Here is a 19450-nt window from a genome sequence, read left to right on the forward strand (position 1 = left end):
AAAGCTTCTGCTGAAAGATCCATCAAGAGCTTATGGTGAAAGACTGCAGACCTTAGCTGTCAGAGTCAATTTGTTGAGCACTGCATGTCTGATTGAATGGTACCACTTGGGGAATCGTTACATTAGCAAGAGGTTGTTTGAAGGATTGTTAATGATGGATAGGATGGGCAATTGAACGGCTTTCAGGAATGGCTACTTTAAAGGAATATACTGGGTTCAATACAAGTTATAGGTATGATGAAATTCTTTCATCATTTACTCACCCTCATGCCATCCTGGATGTGTATGACTTTCGTTCTTCAGTAGAACACAAATGAATATTTTTAGAAGAATATCTCCGCTCTTTTGGTCCTTACAATGCGAGTGATTGGGTGCCAACAATTTGAAGGTCCAAAAATCACTTAAGTATAAAAGTAATCCATATGACTCCAGTGGTTTAATCAGTGTCTTCATAAGCAATATGATAAGTGTGGGTGAGAAACAGATCAATATTTAAGTCAGTTTTTACTATAAATTCTCCTCCCTGCTCAGTCAATCTTCACTTTAACTTTCACATTCTTCTTGTTTTTTTGACGATTCACATTTTTAATGCATACACCCCCTACTGGGCAGGGAGAAGAATGTCTAGCAAAAATTGACTTAAATATTGTTCTGTTTCTCACCCACACCTGTTATATCATTTCTGAAATTATGGATTTAACCACTGGAGTCATGAATTACTTTTATGCTGTCTTTATATGCTTTTTGGAGCATCAATATTTTGGCACCCTTTCATTTGCGTTGTGAGGACCTACATAGCTGAGATATTCTTCTAATAATCTTAATTTGTGTTCTGCAGAAGAAATAAAGTCATACACATCTGGGATGGCATGAGGGTGAGTAAATTATGAGAGAAATTTCATTTTTGGGTGAACTAACCCTTTAAGCTCAATCGACAGCATTTATGGCATAAAATTGATAACCACAAAAATTAATTTTGATCCGTCCCTCCTTTTCTTTAAAAAAAAAAAAAAAAAGTTCCGGTGAGACACTAACAATGGATGCAAATGGGGCCAATCCGTAAATGTTAAAATACTCGCTGTTTTAAAAGTATAGCCACAAGACTTAAATGATATGCATGTTAACTTTAAATTTTAGTGTGATAAAATTGCTTACTAACCTTTTTGGTGTAAAGTTATATCCAATTTCACAACTTTGTTGCCATGAGTAATGCAACAAACCCTAAAATGACTGTAAAAAAATGCTGATTTAAACAACATTACAGTTCAAATAATACATGAGTTTTAACTGAAGAATTAATGTAAATGTTTTTATAAAATTATAAGCTTCACATTTCAGCCTTTTAAACCCTCCAAAAATTGGCCACATTCACATCCATTGCAAGTGCCTCACTGTAATCTCGATTTTGCTTTTTTTTTATTTTTATTTATTTATTTATTTTTATGAAAAGGACAGATGAGTCTAAATAAATTTTTGTGGTAATCAACATTATTCCACAAATACTGTCAATTGAGCTTAACTTGTAACGAACCTGGAATATTCCTTTTAAAGAGGCTAAAATATAAAATTGTTTTGATTTGTTTAAACTTTTTGCCAATAATCTCATTTTTACATTTGTCATTTCATATTTTTAATGAAATGGTAATAAAATTAGTAGGTTTGTCCAAACCTTTGAGTGTATTTAATGTAAATGTAGCTTCTAATTGTAGTCTTTGTCATTGCTGATGCACAATTATAATTTTTGCACTGGATTTAGGACTTCGGTTATGGCTACTTTACTGGCATGTCTTGCTTGAGAAATATCCTCTATGGCTTATTTCAGTACATGGTTAAATTTAGCGGTGGGAATTTTCCCACACTGCATTGCATACATTGACCAGTGACAATCAGAGCAGTCTCTGCAGTCATTGGTCCTTAAAGAATTTAAGGGCTGTGGATTTGGGTCAAGTTATATGTTTGTGTGGGGAGGAACAGAAAAATAGGAACGAACAAACAATGTGGAAGAGGCTGCACAAATCAAGAAGAGATCAGCCACCCTGCAGATAAATGAGAAGTTCTTGCCAGCTGGGACAAACTCAAGTGACCATCAAGAGTGGTGATGAAGAGAAAGATACAAAGCTGCTGTTGAGCTTTTGTTTTCTTCAAGTCTGCTTACTCGTTTAGATTGGGTATGTGTGCTTGAGGAGGCATTCACATATCAGAGAACACTGATTACACTCCCAGTCGAACGCTCCATTCCCAACTGGAAGAGACAAGCCTGCTGGCAATACTAGGTGTTATCAGATGTAATATTTATCTTGCGCCCTATATTGTGAATCAGTATATTGTGAAAAAGTTATGTTGATTGACTGAACACTTGGACACTCATGACTCAATTATCAGTGACACAATTACGAGGTCACGCATTAAAAGAAAGCAGGTATTAATCAAAAACATTGCTGTATAAAAGACAATGTCATGCATTTGTTATTAAAATGGTGGATATTAAAATGTTCAGTACTATTATGAAAGATTAATTACTTAAATGAACAAATAAAAATACAAACAAGTGTACACTCACTGAGCACTTTATTAGGAACATTATGGTGGAACATTATATGGTGGTCTTCTGTTGTAGCCCATCCGCCTCAAGGTTCGACATGTTGTGCATTATGATATGCTATACTGCTCACTACAATTGTACAGAGTGGTTATCTCAGTTACCGTAGCCTTTCTGTCAGCTCGAACCAGTCTGGCCATTCTCCATTGACCTCTCTCATCAACAAGGCATTTATATCCACAGAACTGCCACTCACTGGATGTTTTTTGTTTTTGGCACCATTCTGAGTAAATTCTTGAGACTGTTGTGTGTGAAAATCTCAGTAGATCAGCAGTTACAGAAATACTCAAACCAGCCCGTCTGGCACCAACAATCATGCCATGGTCAAAATCACTGAGATCGCATTTTTCCCCATTCTGATGGTTGATGTGAACGTTAACTGAAGCTCCTGACCCGTATATGCATGATTTTATGCACTGCACTGCAGCTACACGATTGGCTGATTAGATCTCTTTATAAAGAGAAAATACGTGTTTGATATCATATATTTAAACTTGTGCTTTTCCTCCAATGACTTAAGAGACTTAAGAAGATATGACATTTCCAGTAACAATGCTCTCTGGTTTTAACAGTGCATTCTGGGACATTTTAGTGAGTGAACGTTTTAATGCACTGAAACGATTTTGCGAATGGAACAGCCCTAGAAATGGCTGACTCCCTGATCAGTGCCCTAGCTGACTACAGAACTACTAAGCTGATTGAGATGCACCCAACATGTTGATTCTGATTTTGTTTAGTCTATTCTATTGAAAAACACACAATGTTCCCTTTTTAAAGTTCGAAGTGTGTAATTTCTACGCCACTAGCGGCTCCATTGCAAAAATAATGTTTTCAAACAGGTTTCCTGAAAACTCACCCCATCAGCCATATGTCGAGAAAACAACTGATTTTTTTTTTTTTTTTTTTTAATTCCTGACTAAAGTTTTTTTAATGAAAACTAACACTGTCCTTGCTGGGCATGACGCAACATGTTTCAAGCAACAAAGTAATTTGTTTGTCCATACTGAAAGCATAAAATGCTGCATGACATTACAACCAGTCAGAACATATGTGATGTACAATCGAGATGTTCAGGTTGTTGTCCAAAATCAACCACCTGATTTTGTGTTTTCACACCATGGGTTCCTATTATTTTTTTATACATGAAGATGCTTGAACGATTTATTCTACAACATAAATTACACAGTCATACCCCAAAAGTGAATTTTGAAGCCGCCGTGTTTTTTAAACAAGTATGTTGCTAACAAGTTGCTAGATAAGGACCAAACATTTTTCTGTTTCATCAGGCACGTACACTCACATGCTTGTGGTAGTTGTAGACCTTTATTTAGCAATTTGTTAGCAAGATACTTTTCAAAATGCACGTTTGAGGTTTGACTTTATGTAACTTATGTTGTAGAACAAAATGTCCAAGTATCTTGAAGTAATGTTTACCATAGTCCTTAATTTACTCAAATTAAAAACCTCATTGTAAAAAAGCATAGGAAATCCCATGGGAACCCATGAAGAATTAGCCTTCCGTGTTCACCTACAAATTGATGTCACGGCTGAACAGCTCTATTATGTAAAGTCAGATTTTGAACCAATGAGATTTTGGTGTGGGCGGGGCTACCCAGTGTGATGCCGCAGAAATACAAACAAAGTGACTAGCAAAATGTTCTGTTCTGGGATTTGAATTAAACAGAAATCTTAATTGCGTCACGTCTGGTTTGGACAGTGTCATAAATCATTACAGTATTGATGTCGAAGCACATTTGAATGTTACCGCACAAATTAACCGTACATATCATTATAACATATCATAAGTGTTCAACAACTGTTACTCAATTTCACAGAGGTGAGAACAGAGGTCCTTTACATGTAGAGTTCTTAAAGATACAGAAACAAAAACATCCGGTTTTAAGTCCAAGGGTCAGAGAGGGTGGAAAATGGGCATGTAAAACTAAATTAGGACTGTTTTAGTTGAAAGAAACATTGACTAATATTATAAGTGGACTTTACTGAGAAAATCCAATTCCACACAAGTGTAGAATATGGCCACCTTAAAGAGTAGTGTTGTACACAAGTATTTTTTTTTGCTCATAGTTTCTGTACAACTGGTCCAAACTGTGTGTCCTGATTCCAGGATTGAACATTCCTTTGTTCTGTCCAGTTTGCTTTGCTCTGCATGCAGTAATCCTTTCAAGCACTCAACTCTTGAGTTATCGTGACACTTCTGGCCTGATTTATAGCACATGCTATATGTGTCACTTAGCTGAATATGTAGAACATTTTCATTTGATTTACCACCAGAATTTCATGGTCCAGTTACCCAAGATATCAGAGTAATTGATATGTCTACACTACCAGTCAAACGTTTGCACGCACTTAACTGAATTGGTTTCTCATTGTCTTCAAGACCATTTGATCTAAATATGTGAGCTAAAAAGCTTTTAAATGAACTTTGTAGATAAATATAAATTGTCACCAATTAGAAATGGGTGATTTGGACTGGAGAGTGAAGGGAAAGCAGGCAACAAGTGACCAGCATATATGGGGACTCCATCATTATTATTATTATTATTATTATTATGCTAAAAAAGCATCCCAGGATGCATCATGAAGTTGGTTGAGAAGAATGTCGATATTGTGCAGTATTGTAATCTAGGTAAAGGGTGGCTACTTTGAAGAAGCTAACATGTTTTACATTTTTGGTCACTACAGAATTCCTACTCTTTCCTTTTTTATCATTAATTATTATAATTTTTAAGTGTGGAAAATATTAATGATAAAGAATGAGTAGGTGTATCCAAGCGGTTGACTAGTAGTGTATGTTCTTTGAAGAAAGGCGCTGTTCTATTGAGGTAGTCGACCTCTATATACAACTTCAACAAACTGCAATCAGAGCCCTAAAACAATAAATGTGTTTAGCCAAAGTGAACCGCTTACCATTTTTAGTCATTTTACCACACTGTATAGCCATATATAGGATGTTTTTCACATACAGATGTCTAATTGGAGATTATGGATGAAGTTTATGGCATGTTTGTCCTGGTGTAGAAACACATATAAACTGCTTTTCGTTTTCTTCTTCCAGTCTTAGAAAGGAATGCCAGCATCAACAACCCCTTGAATCTCCTGCCATCAGAGAGAGAGAGAGAGAGAGAGAGAGAGAGAGAGAGAGTGAGAGAGGGATGGGGGAGACGGAGGATGAGCGTACGTCTCAAGCCGGCCAGCTGTTTGAGAACTTTGTGCAGGCCACCACCTGTAAAGGCACCCTGCAGGCCTTCACCGTCCTCAGCAGGCAGCTGGAGCTGAACCCCGCTGACCACAGAGGCTTCTACAGCAGCCTGAAAGCTGCAGTCACCTACTGGAAGGCCAAAGGCCTCTGGGGGAAACTGGACAAGAGAGCCAGCCACAAGGAGTACAATAAGGGCAAAGTTTGCGTGGACACCAAGGTAAGTCTGTAGAGCTCTGCAGTTGTACAGTTGTGTTATGTCCTTCAGGGTTGTGCTCCATTACGATTTGAGAATGGCTTTTAAATTCTGATTCAATTAATTTTAATAAAATTTTAATTGAGTTCACAAAAATGATGCAGAAGCAGAATTAAAATGGAATGGAATTTAAAGAAATGTATATTATTGCCTTAGGTGTTCTATCTGAAATTTACCTTTTATAAACCGAATTAAGGGACTGAAATTTGAAATTTCTGATGTTTATTATTAGGACTCATGTGTGGTAATAGAATCAACCAATAGTTAAAAAAACAACAACTTTTTTTTTTAGTAGTGGCCATTTTTAGGGCTGTTTGGCAAAATGAAAATTGTTTTCATAATCTTTTTTTTTAGTTAGTATTGAACTTGGTTCAGAAACATTTTTATTATGTTGAGGATATTTTTTTTTTCCTACAAATCAAAGAAAAAATAGGCTTAATTAATGATGTAGGCTAATTGTTTGTTTTATCGCAAAACTTGTGTCGGACTAGTGAAATTCCTCTGTATGCCATTGTTTAATTTCTATGAATTGTAATGATGAGGAAAAACAACTCTGCTCCATGAGTAAACTAAAGAGATTTGAAATTGCACGTACCAGCAGAGGATTTGGTAAAACAAGAACTCATTTTCATATCCACATTTGTTAGTCAAAGCACTTTGACTAATCTGTCTCTTCTCAGAGTTTTTGTTGTGGCTCTGTTGGTTTTGTATTTATTCTATTTATAAAATTTAAAGAAGAAAAGAGGGCTGTTTTGGATCAACATTGCACATTTTAAGCCATTTTTCCACTGCAGTTGACCAGTGGACTGAAGGGGTAAAATTTTAGGAGGTCACTACTCACATGAGTCTGTTTTTGGGATTTTTTTTTTTTTTTTGTTCATGTAGAGTAGCCAAAGCGTTTACCCTTACAGATGGACTAAAATATCTATTTTTTTGAATTGTCATTTTTGCTTTCAGACGCATGTAGCATTTGGACGAGGAAATTGTTCTACTAAAATACCATGTGTCTTATCCTCATTGTTCAAGTATCAACGAGGATCAACGCATGATTTATTAATGCCTTAACACTAGCTGGGTTTCCATCCATGTATTGTTATGCGCATTTTGGGATATCGCATAAAAACTGCTGGATGGAAACGCCAAGATGCGAATAAAATCTCCAAAATGCACATAAAAAACGTAAAAGATAGTTTGAGGTTGATTAAAATTTTTTAATCGATAAGAAGAAATGCGCATAAACTATGATGGAAACACATTTACCGAATAAACTCCTATTGAATTTATTAGGAATAAAAGATGCGCATAAAAAATGTAATGTCACTGAATAATTCATTCATAACTGAACTAAATAGCGGACCAATCATCGCATCTGAAATGTTGCTCTGGTCTTCCTGAAATAAAGTGTCTAGAAAATTCAAAGCATGCAAAGAGTTTGCAAAGCAAATAATTCAAATACAAATGTGGACTTTGCCAAAGAGCAGGTTAATTGACACTTTTGAAAAATATATTATAGATCTGCACAGCAAAGACATAAGAAAGGAGGAACGCACACACACAGTGCTCCCAGAACTGTGTGGCGCACTGTCGCTCCCAGACGTGAGACAAAGTTCTTTACAGTGTTTTGTCTGAATGCTCTAAACTGCAAATATTTTATTAATAAAAGAGTGACAGTGGCTACAAATTCTTCGTAAGTGACGATTTTGTTCTTTTGAACGCAGCTTTATTTGCACACTTTTTGGAATATAATGGTTTTTTGCATGAATTAAGTTCACAACTTGGATAGAAATATAGCTAGTGGCATGATCTGTTTGCCACAGTGGCATGCCAGTCTGATCTGGGTTTACATAATGTAGCGAGTGTAGGCTATCTAGCTTCTGAAAAGATCTGTCTCGTTTACCACGTAACTATAGAATCAGGGCTGTTCAAAGTCAGTGTGAAATGCCATTCCCAACCCATTTTAATTCCTTAAGCCAGTGTTTCCCAACCTTTTTTCTGCCACGGCACACTTTTTACAATTAAACAAATCTCATGGCACACTTCTATCCCTCTGTCCCACATAACCATCTTTGATGGTTTTCCTTTTCAAGAACTTCCATGTTTTCTGTCCATTTTAGTTGCGTGTTTACTCGTAATGTTTGAAATTCGGCTATACAAAAACGCAAGTCACGTAGGTACGGTAATGAGATCACAGGTGGCAAGAGTGCTAATTGGGTAATGAATAAAACAACAAATTTGCATCTTATTTTTAGATTTGTTCAGATTTGTTCTTGCAAATTAATTCTTGCAATGCCACAGCAAATCATTTTTTATCTGTTTATTTACATGGCTCCAGACTAACATTTAAGAGTGGTAGCACCAGTGTTAAATTCTACAAATGGTCGCACCAGCATTTGATTTGATCACACCAGTCCAACTGAAAGAAAATTAGTTTTCTTTCACGGTTTCTTTTTATCAGGATCTTGATGAATAAAATACAGTCATTTGAAGACAAACAAAGCCTTTTTCTACAATCAGAGGGCATTAGAAAACATTTTACACAGAAGGAAATTTCCATTGTATCCATAGTTTTAACTGTGGCATTTGCAATAAGATCATAGTAACCAAAAGTATAACCATGATTAGCAGTAACCATAAAACAAATTATGGCACTTTTCGTAAGAAAAACACATTCTGAAATTAAATTGTATTCTCACTACTATATTAATATAAGTTCATGGTAAATATATATATTTTTTAATATCTGTGATGTGTGGATTGAAACCTTAAAATTTCTGTCTGTTCATTGTGCAGATTTCTCCTTTTATTCCTTTTCAATGCTGTTTAGAATGTTGGTGCCGTTTAATACAATTTTAAACTGGTTTAATCATCAACACATTATGGGCTTTTATATTGAGGTTTTAAACAAATAATCAATGCAGAATCCATGACCCAGTCCGTGCTTCTCGCAGCTCTGTTTATGATGATGTGCGCGGCTGAGCGCTCGAGACCGGTCCACGTGTAAATGCACGTCTCTGCGCTTATCTGTCCACTGAGCAGCACTGACTGATCCGGGGTAAAGCTGTTTCCTTTCGTGTTTGGAACATTTGCCGTTTTATATTTCTCATACGGAACAAAAAAACGACAGAGCGCAATCAGAGAGTCAGCCAACTTTGTAGTCGCACCAATGCGACCTCTTGCAAAGTTAAATCAAACTGTTAGGAAAAATGGTTGAAAAATTTGTCTCAGTCCAGAGCCCTGATATATTTTGTGGAATCTGATCATTTTCCACGGCAGCACACTAGTGTGCCGCGGCACAGTGGTTGGGAAACACTGCCTTAAGCTGATGTATTTCCGAGTGAAGCGGGTTATTAAACAACAAAAAAAGTAAAACGGGACTATTTTTTCCATCGGGAATCGATTTGATCTTGAAAATGGGCATTACTTACCAGAATGGAGCTAGATAGTTAGAGGGAAGGGTTTAGAAAGAGGGATTCATCAAATCATTCAAAAAGAAACTTTTTTGCTAGCAAAGCAAATTATTTTTGTTATTTAGTTTTGATAAAAGATTACAAAGTCTAACTTTTTTAATATTATTTGGATTAACATGTACTTACTGTGCTTAATATGACCAGGAATGTGCATTTTATAACTGGTCAATTTTTATTTGATTTTGACTTCCAAGTCCAGTACGCAATAACTGAATTACTGCATTATTGTGCATGTGTTTGTTTGCACGTTTGTTAGCAGTCAATAGAAGAGTCAATCTCCGATAAGATTTCTTGTGTGTTTTGCATAGTGGTTTTACAGAGTGTCTTTGGACTGTTTGACCTCATGAGCGCTTGATAAGGTGTTGAAAGGAATGGAGACCTTGAAGCATACTAGTATTGCACTAAAGTGTCACAGTTAAAGAGCTTAAATACTACTGCTATGTAAATGTGGCTTTTGGGCTTATGGTTGCTATTTATTTGGGGTGTTTTCATGCTAGTCTCTACAAGGATTGCTGCTGTTCTTATTGTCATGGAGCATGTCATTGTTCTTTGCATATGTTTGTGTTTCTCATCGTGTTCTTTGTCGTCCTAATCCTGCGTTTATCCCTCCCAAATAAGTTTTGACTTGCCCCACAAGAACAACAACTACATTAGGTACAGCAGTGGTCTATTCTATGCATTATAGAGACTTTAAAGTTTTTTTTTTAGTTTTTTTTTTTAATTGGTGAATATTATTATTTTTATTTTTTTTCAAAGACTGTGCTTAGTATGAATTTTATGACTGCCAGATTTGCGTTGCCCCATTTTCAGATTGTGCTCTCCTGGTGGTCTTCCATGCTTGACAGAATATGATTTTAATTCTTCAGCTTGGCTTTAAATGCAAGGTCAGCTGCTGTTAACACTGTATCACTGCCTTGGCAGGGAACTGCCTTCCTAAATGCCAAAAAAGAAGATGATTTAAAGAGACAGATGCTCACGGTGATGTTAAAAGCTGGTGCCCAGAGCATCACACGAAACATGGGCAGATTGATTCATTTTAAAGGAAGTCGAGACCATCAATCCAATTGACATTAAAGGAATAGTCCAGGTTCAATAACAGTTAAGCTCAGTCGACAACACTTGTGGCATAATGTTGATTGCCACAAAAAGTATTTTGACTGCTTCCTTTCCCTTTTCTTTAAAAAAAAAAAAAAAAAAAAAAAAAAAGCAAAAATCGAGTTTATAGTGAGGCATTTACAATGGAAATGGGGCCATCTCAATGGTATTCTTTCAATGAACATACTTTGAACATTCTCTGAGGCAAAACTAATTACCAAGGGAGACATAATTGGTCAAAATATTACTTTACTCAAAGCCTTTAAAATTTTATCAGACCTTATATAAACATATACAAGTTAGTGCAGCAATCCCTTTTGTGTTCAATAATATTATCTTCTTTCTTCAGCCTTTCATCCATACACACCCTTACAATTAAAAGCTGGCAATAAAAGTGCAATTAAACTGTTTTGCCACTTTATGACTGTTTTTAATCCAGCCTTATATGGATATGTCATTGTAGACACCATATTGGGACAAGTAAACCACAGCATTTATCTAATTTTCTCAAAGTGCATGGCGCTACAAGTATCGCCATTGCTGAATCTAACTACAGTCATAATCCCTGTGCTATTGTGACAGACAAGTAGAGACGTCTGCCTGTTTTTGCACACAGATAATGCAGTCTCAATATACACTGCGTCATTGCTGTCCTACTCTTTAAAAACTCCATATAGCACCCATTGTTTAATACTTATGTTTACATTTGCTTGGATCATGACTTGAAGTGACAAGTTAAGTTGTATTGTGGGAAGAATGAAATCATTCCATTTTATTTTGCCAATAGAGTGGACTCGTTTGGTTAAGTTTTGATTAGTCAGGAAGTTGATGTATCTAGAGGTAATTTAGCAGCTCTCCTTAGAAATCCAAGCTTATATGAAGAGGTTTAAGCACTTCAGTACACCCCAGAACAGTTTGTTGGCTACATTTGTCAAACTTCTGCTCTTGATGAACTTCTGGTCTTGATGATAAGTGCTTTAATTAATGTCACCATGTGGTGTTTCCACAGTGTCTCATTATTGGTGGCGGCCCCTGTGGCCTTCGCACCGCAATAGAGTTAGCCTTGCTGGGAGCCAAGGTGGTGGTGATTGAAAAGAGGGACACCTTCTCCAGGAACAATGTTCTGCATCTTTGGCCTTACACCATCCATGACCTCAGGAACCTTGGAGCCAAGAAGTTCTATGGAAAGTTCTGCGCCGGATCTATAGACCACATCAGTAGGTCTCATCTGCTCTAATCAAGAATACAATTTTGGGATAGTTCACCCACAATGAAAATTCTATTATTATTTGCTCACCAACATGTCATTCCAAACCTGTATGACTTTCTTATTTCTGTGGAAAACAAGAGTTAAGTCTCAGTCAACATTTACTTTCAATGCATAGTAAAAAAATAAAATAAAATGCAATGCAATGAAAGTGAATGGTGCCTGAGGCTAACATTCTGCCTAACATCTCTTTTTGTGTTCCTTAGAGGAAAGTTATACAGGTTTGGAAGAACAACAGTGTGAGTAAATGGCAACAGTATTTCATTATTGTGCGAACTATACCTTTAATTACAATACTACAGTACTTGACTGTGTTTGTCTCATATTCCTTACCAGTACACCCACTTGACAAGTACACACACCATAACAGGAGAATAATATATGATTTCACAGTAGGAACCTAGCCAGAGACCATGCACTAGAGGTTCCTGTGATGATAGATGTTGTTATCACATGCAGGGATCTGTGTATGAGCCTGCACGAAGCGATTTTAAGTTTCGACACTCTGACGTTCTATCACTTTCAAGCTCTGCCAGCCCATCCCATTGTAAGTCTGATATATTCCTCTGGTTCCTGAGATAACGCGAGGCCAGCCCATCCAAAAGAGATGTAAAACATTCAATCCAGCCAGGATTATGCAAATCGTTTTCCCTGCTTATCTCTCTGAAGATATTGGTTGCTGTCTGGCTTTGGGCCACTCTATGCTCTGTCTCCCAGTTTTAATGTCTAAAAGTTTGTTTAGCAGCACAACCAAAAAAAAAATGGCACAAATTTGAAAACATGGAATGTCTGTAATCTAATGTAAACTTTCATCTGACTTTCGATGAAAGTAATTACTTTTAAATGCAGTTAAAATGTGAATTCTTATGTTCATATGTACGTCTGAATTTCTGTGACAGCGAAAGGGTGTCCGACAACAAGGAGAAAATGGACATTATTCGGAATTTGTTGAGAGGACAAACAGAAAAATGTCTGACAAGGTTTTTAGAAAGTAACTTAAAGTAATTAGTAATGTGATTACTTTTTCTGTGAAGTTATCAGTAAAGTAATCTGATTATAATTTTAGAGAAGTAGTTAGTAATTTGTAGTGGATTACTTTAGTAATTTTCCCAACCCTGAGAGACAAGTTGTTGACTTTATATTATTTTGTGGTACCCAGTATTTCATAATCAATCAATTCATAAAAAAACAATTCAGACTTCAAACTCACAACTCAGGTAAAATATCATGTCTTTTGCCTTGGCACCGTAGAATCGGCAGTTGCGTTGTATCGCTGCTGTATAGTGGTGCAGGAAACACTCCCTAAATGTGTCTCTTATATTATGGAACACCAGCTAAGCTTGTATTGAACGCAACAGTGCCAAGCTATGAACCAAACCAATCAGCTCTAAGGTGAATCACAACATTACAAACTTTGATTTGAAGTAATTTTAAGCATTTGAAAATCAAACAAAAAGACTGTGTACTTGACATCTTTAATGATGGAATGAAGTATTGCGAATGACTTAATAGAATTTAAAATGATGGAAAAATATAAAACTCTTGATTTATTTTGATAAGCAGTTTGAGAGTCTAGGGAATCCGACTGGATTTTATCATTCACATCTGAATTACATCTGAATTGATTTCACTAATAAACAGGATTTTTTTATGATATTGAAATAAAGAGAACAGATGTCTTCAACAGAACATATACCGTCAATTAACAACCTTGGAGTTCCCAGAAAATGAATGGGATTTTTATTTCTGAAACCCAACTGTAGCGTTCTATTGGGCAAATGAATTTGTGTCCAACACCAGCAATAGGTCATTGCAAAATGATTTCCTAGTGGGTTGAATTGTGACTACCTTCTATTTTCAGGTATTCGTCAGCTGCAGCTCATGCTGTTAAAGATCGCTCTCATTGTTGGGGTGGAGGTACACATCAATGTGGAGTTTGTCAAACTTCTGGAGCCGCCTGAGGACCAAGGGACTAATGGTAATCGACCAATCAGCATCAGTCTTCTTGCATGCATTCAGATAGGGTAGTCGGAGGTCTAGCTTTGAGGATTTCATATCAAGGTTAGCAGACTATGCTTGCTTCCGAGGACAGGAACATACATCTTATGTAAGCTTGTCCCTCTGGTTGTCCCTGCATTGAACACTGTGTTCCTTAGCTCACATTTATTGTGCATCATGGGTACACTATATTGTAAAAAAGCAAAGTCTTTCGGATGAGACTTTGCTGTCCTTTTCTGCATATCGCTGTCCCCTTCCGCATATTGCGGCACCGTTTTGAGGTGCGTTACGCATAATGCGGCGGCCCATGTGGCCCCATTTCGCGGCCGGCCCACCGGGAAAAGTCCCGGTTCTCCCAATGGCCAGTCCGCGCCTGGTCATAGACCAATGGAAGTATCTTTATGTAGTTTTAATACACAATGGGGCTTAAATGTCAAAGTATTGAGAGACATTTTCTTATTATTTACTCACTCTCATGCCATCCCAGATGTGTATGACTTTCTTTCTTCTGCTGAACACAAACGTAGATTTTTAGAAGAATATCTCCGCTCTATAGGTCCATGTGAATGGTGACCAGAATTCTAAAGGTCCAAAAAGCACATAAAGGCAGCATTTACGATTCCAGTGGTTTAATCCATGTCTTCAAAGCGATCCAATTGATTTTGGATGAGAACAGACTAAAATGTAACTTCTTTTTCAGTGTACATCTTGCCATTGCAGTCTCTAGGCACAAAATGATTTCAAGCTTGATTACACTTCCTAAAGCTTGATGCATGTGCTGAGTGCTAGATGGTGCTAAAAAGTGTTATCGAGCTTGATATCCTGATTATCAGAGACTGCTAATGTCAAGATTTATAGTGTAAAAGAGAGATATGTTGGACTGTTCACATCCAAAATTGATTAGATCGCTTCAGAACACATGGATTAATCCACTGGAGTCATATGGATTACTTTTATGCTGCCTTTTATGTGCTTTTTGGAGCTTCAAAATTCTGGCCACCATTCATATGGACCTATAGAGCTGAGATATTCTTCTAAAAGTCTTCGTTATGTGTTCTGCAGAAGAAAGAAACCAGATCATGAAAATTGACACCCCACTAGATAACAGCATGTGTGCATCAAGGCTGATACCGAGAAGGTTTGTGGCGTTCTTTCACGTCAGTGGCACTCACCAATCTGCACTGTGTAAATGATAAACCCTCAGTTCTATTCTATATATAGAGCAAGGGTCATTGGGGTCTGTAGCGCCTCTCCTGCTATGCATTGCTGGTCAAAAGAGCACCATTGGCTTTAGAATCAAATTATAGATGTAGTTACACATGGAAAGAAAACGAAGGGTGTTATTTTCCGATACAGTTAGCTGTTCTCCAGTATCTGCAAAGCCCCCCTGGTGAATGGCCACTTTGCACATGGCGTAATCATTCATTTGCCCCTACTGGTACAAGGCATGCTAAGCTGGTAGTACTCTAAAACTGTGGTAAACAAAAGAAAGGACAACCTAAGTTTATTTATTTTCTGCTAAGTCCCATTTGAATTTGACCAGTCGGGTGTCTGCATTTCAGGGCCAGGATGGAGGGCTGAGATCCGTCCGGCTGATCACCCGATCTCAGATTATGAGTTTGATGTGATAATTGGAGCGGATGGAAGGAGAAGCACTCTTGATGGTAAGCACGTAGTAAAATACAAAAATAGTTTTTGCCAAACAGAGTAACTAAATGTTGACACGTACGTAGCTAATAGTTCTTGATCAAATTGAATGCTTGAACTCAAGACATTTCATGGTGGGAACAAATCTGCTGGAGGATACTCATCCGAGTATCTTTTTGACTCCACTTCTTTCTTTGGCAAATAGAGGAAGTTCACTGGTTAATTAAATTATCATATCATCTATACAAACATATCCTTTCAGTCTGAAATGGTACTTCCCTTTGGAATAAATGTTGATCCTATCTGACATTTTTCTAAAATGAGTAGCAATACAATTATTTAAATAAATTTCCCGTATTGAATCCCCTTTAAATCAAGTTATGATGCCATGGGATAATTAGTAGTGTTTGCTAAGGAAAGTATTACTATTGCTTTTGCTTAAATGTAGGGTTAGGGATCTTAACAAAACTCTAACCTTAAGTATTAAACCTCAGCACTAACTCATCTTGTGTGGTTTGTGCAACGGATATGAATAATACCTTTCATCTTTCCAGCTAGTCAGACCACTCGGCAGCCATCTTTGGAACACTCTCGAGCAGCTATTTTTCTATGCTAACAAGCGACATACAAGAACAGCTCCTATGTACTTGAATGGGGAAAGACCGAAATCTCAAACGCTTTGTCAAGATTCAGATAAAAAACATTTTAAATCAGCAGTAAAATCTAACAAAACTGGTATTATAAATTGTGCTTCTTCTGCAAAAAACCCCACACATTTCCTGGCTTATAAAGCTAATGTGCATAAGTGTTCTCTTAAAGTAAAAGGTGATTGGCTCTTTTACCTGTAAGGCGAGACTTCCTTTCTACATCTGTTGACCGTTGATCATTACCATTTCTCACATTCATTTTAATAGAAGTGGCCCGTCTCTGCTAAATAGTCTCTGATGATACCCAGTTCACCTTAGCAATCACATAGCAATGCCTCGGGAACAACAGCCATGGTGTCGACTTTGCATACACAAGCACAACTCTCTTGGCGGACTCAATTATCATCCACCAGAAAATGACACTTGAAGTCTGTTTTTTCTTTCTGATTAAATGTATTTATTGATTCATATAGATAACAAAGAAAAGCAAAACAAATATACACAGAATCAACATTTAACCCCCACTATTACCCCTCCCGCTCCCAATCCCCAACCCCACCCTGACCCTCAACAACATCCCTGTGGTCACACATGATTATAGACAAAAAAAAAAACAACATAATAATTACACACATTTAAAACTAAACTTCTCTCTCCACTGCCCCACCCCGAGAGCCCTCCAAAAACGGCAAATAGCTGCCCCATTTCCCATCAAACGAATCCCAGTTCCCCAGCCTTCTACATGACACTTCCTCGAAAGCCGCCACCCTACCCATCTCCGTGCACCATTCTTGAAATGAGTGCGCTCCAGCCGACTTCCATCCCCTTAAAACAATTTGTCTGCCAATCATAACACTGGTTAGGACCCAATTTTTTTTATGTGTTTATCCCCTATATTGATGACTGCCCCATCGCCTAAAATACAGAGTCTGGAGTAAAATGAAATGTGAGTGCCCAATACATCACACACAAAACTCTGAACGTTCAACCAAAATTCTTGGCTCTTAACACACCACCAAAAACGTGGGTTGTGTCTCCATCTTCTGATTGGCATCGCCAGCAGGTGGGTGTGTCTTTAAGACCAAGCCTATACAATCTAGAGGGGGTCCAATAGAATCGATGTAAAATCTTGAATTGCATAAGGGGCACCTTGGCATCTCTAGATGCGGACTTGACGTTTTTTAGAATCCTAGCCCACACTCCCTCCTCCAATACCAAGTTTAAATCTTTCTCCCATAATCTCTTGATAGAAGTTAAAGCTCCGTCCCCCAGACTCTGAATTAGCAGGGAGTAATACACTGATGCCTCATGACCTTTTCCAAAAGCAGTAATCACCACTCCCAGAGTATCTGCCGCTTTAGGGGGGTGTATGCTACTCCCAAAAATAGTACAGAGCAGGTGGCACAGCTGTTAATACCTAAAGAACTAAATAACGGGGTGTGATTTAACTTCTCTGGTGAGTTTGATAGAGATGCTTTGCAATGGCGAAATAGGGGCAAGAACTTCCTGTTCAATACAAAACCAAGGAGGGGCTCTCTCAGGTGGAAGCGACCAATGAGCCAAATGTCTAAGACCGAATGCATAATAATAAAACAAAATCTTGGGTAGGCCTAGCCCACCTTTGTCAGCTGGCCTGTGCAACTACTGAAATGTAATCTGGGACATTTACCATTCCAAATGAAGGGCTTCGCTATGCTATCAAATTGCTTGAAATAAGAGTGGGGGACATCTATAGGGAGAGACTGTAGCAGGTAGTTAAATTTTGGAATACAATTCATTTTGATAACATTAACCTTCCCAGTCATAGATAAATGTAATGAAGCCCACCTGCCCACATCGCTCAAACCTTTTTATTAAATGGTCAAAATTAACTCTAACTAAATCACACAAATTTGCAGGGAATAAAATACCCAAATACGCCACTGGAAGGCGGCCGGCTGAAAAGCCATTACCGGGCAGTAGCCAAAGCTTCGGATTTAGACCAATTAACTCTGTATCCTGAGAACAAACTGTGTTTTTATGTATATTCCATATTTATTGCTTTCAGACATATTTAGTGCCTTTTTTCCAGCTTATAGAAATTGATTGTATTACATCATTTGTCTCTCAAGCATTAAAAACTTGCTAAAAGGCCTTAACATGCTCGCTCAGTCAAGCAAATTGCACCAGTGACTCCAGTTTCCAAAAAGTTGGTGTCCCACATTCATTTACCCATTCCCATTCAGAACACGAGAGAACTCTTTGTCTTTGACTGAATGTTTGTCAACTAGCCACAGGAGGAGTGAAGCGGGCACCTTCTGTTGCTTCCTGCTGACACGGTTAATCTTGTAATACTAACTTATTGAATACTGTGCAGTTTATACTGTTTTTTTTTTTTTTTTTTTTTTTTTTTTTTTTTTGTATAGTACATGGAACAGAATTCATTATGCAACAACCCTTACAAACAGAAGTATGCTACATTGTTCTCACATGTACAGATGTACTACATTTGTCACATGAGCTCAACACATGGCGTGTTTTATTCAGTGAGTGGTATCCAGTTATGTTGAAAATAAAAACTGTTCTTAAACCTTTTAAATCCAATTTTGTGTTTATAATGTCTTTTAACAATTGGCAGTCTGGTAAAAATAAGTCAAGAAAGTGATGTTAAAAGAATAAAAAAGGATTTGGTTATTACTATCTGGTTCATTCATCAAATTGGAAATGGAAGGTCAGGTCAAGCAGATTGCATTCTGGCAAATGTAGTAGGTTATCCAGGATTTCCATGCAAATGGAAATGTACATACTGTGCACAGTACATCTACCATATGCTGCAGAAATGATAATAGTAGTATGGTAGTATGTTATTACAGTATATGGTGTGGTAGTATGTAAACATAGTCTTAGATTCCTCTGCAGTTAGCACAAGAAACCTTTGAACCTTGTTGTGCCAAATTACACCCAGAAGCATCCAAACTGCTTGTGAACAGACATGTGGTTTTTGTGGAATAGAGGTGGTAAAAGAGTGCTTGGCATTTGTCTGCTTCCATAAAAGGAAAAGATAATATTGCTGCTATCACACAGGAGGGTGCAAAGATTGCCTTACGTAATTATTGTTGTGCAAACACTTTTGAGGTGTATCAGTGAGGTGTAATAGCCTACATTTTGGACCTGAAAGGTCTTGCACTTTTTCTTGTCAAAATGCTGCATTAGCAATTACATTTATCTATTGATTTTCTTGACCACAACCCAGATATGTGTTTATCTGCGTGTTTACT

The 19450-nt window shown here is 37.3% G+C and overlaps 1 protein-coding gene across 16 annotated transcripts in view; it reads left to right on the top strand.

The window, feature by feature from the left end:
- The window catches only part of mical2b (microtubule associated monooxygenase, calponin and LIM domain containing 2b), a 78942-nt gene that overhangs the window by 8391 nt on the left and 51101 nt on the right, over window positions 1–19450 (top strand). For all 16 annotated transcript variants that reach the window (XM_051689648.1, XM_051689655.1, XM_051689649.1 and 13 more), the window contains exons 2-5: window positions 5676–6036; window positions 11644–11851; window positions 13763–13879; window positions 15462–15563. In XM_051689648.1, coding sequence (XP_051545608.1) covers window positions 5773–6036; window positions 11644–11851; window positions 13763–13879; window positions 15462–15563 — 691 coding nt within the window. In that variant the 5' untranslated portion in view covers window positions 5676–5772. The remainder of the gene's footprint in view (window positions 1–5675; window positions 6037–11643; window positions 11852–13762; window positions 13880–15461; window positions 15564–19450) is intronic.

The sequence above is a fragment of the Myxocyprinus asiaticus genome, chromosome 46 (genome assembly GCF_019703515.2).
Source record: "Myxocyprinus asiaticus isolate MX2 ecotype Aquarium Trade chromosome 46, UBuf_Myxa_2, whole genome shotgun sequence".
In the NCBI taxonomy this organism is placed as follows: Eukaryota; Metazoa; Chordata; class Actinopteri; order Cypriniformes; family Catostomidae; genus Myxocyprinus; species Myxocyprinus asiaticus.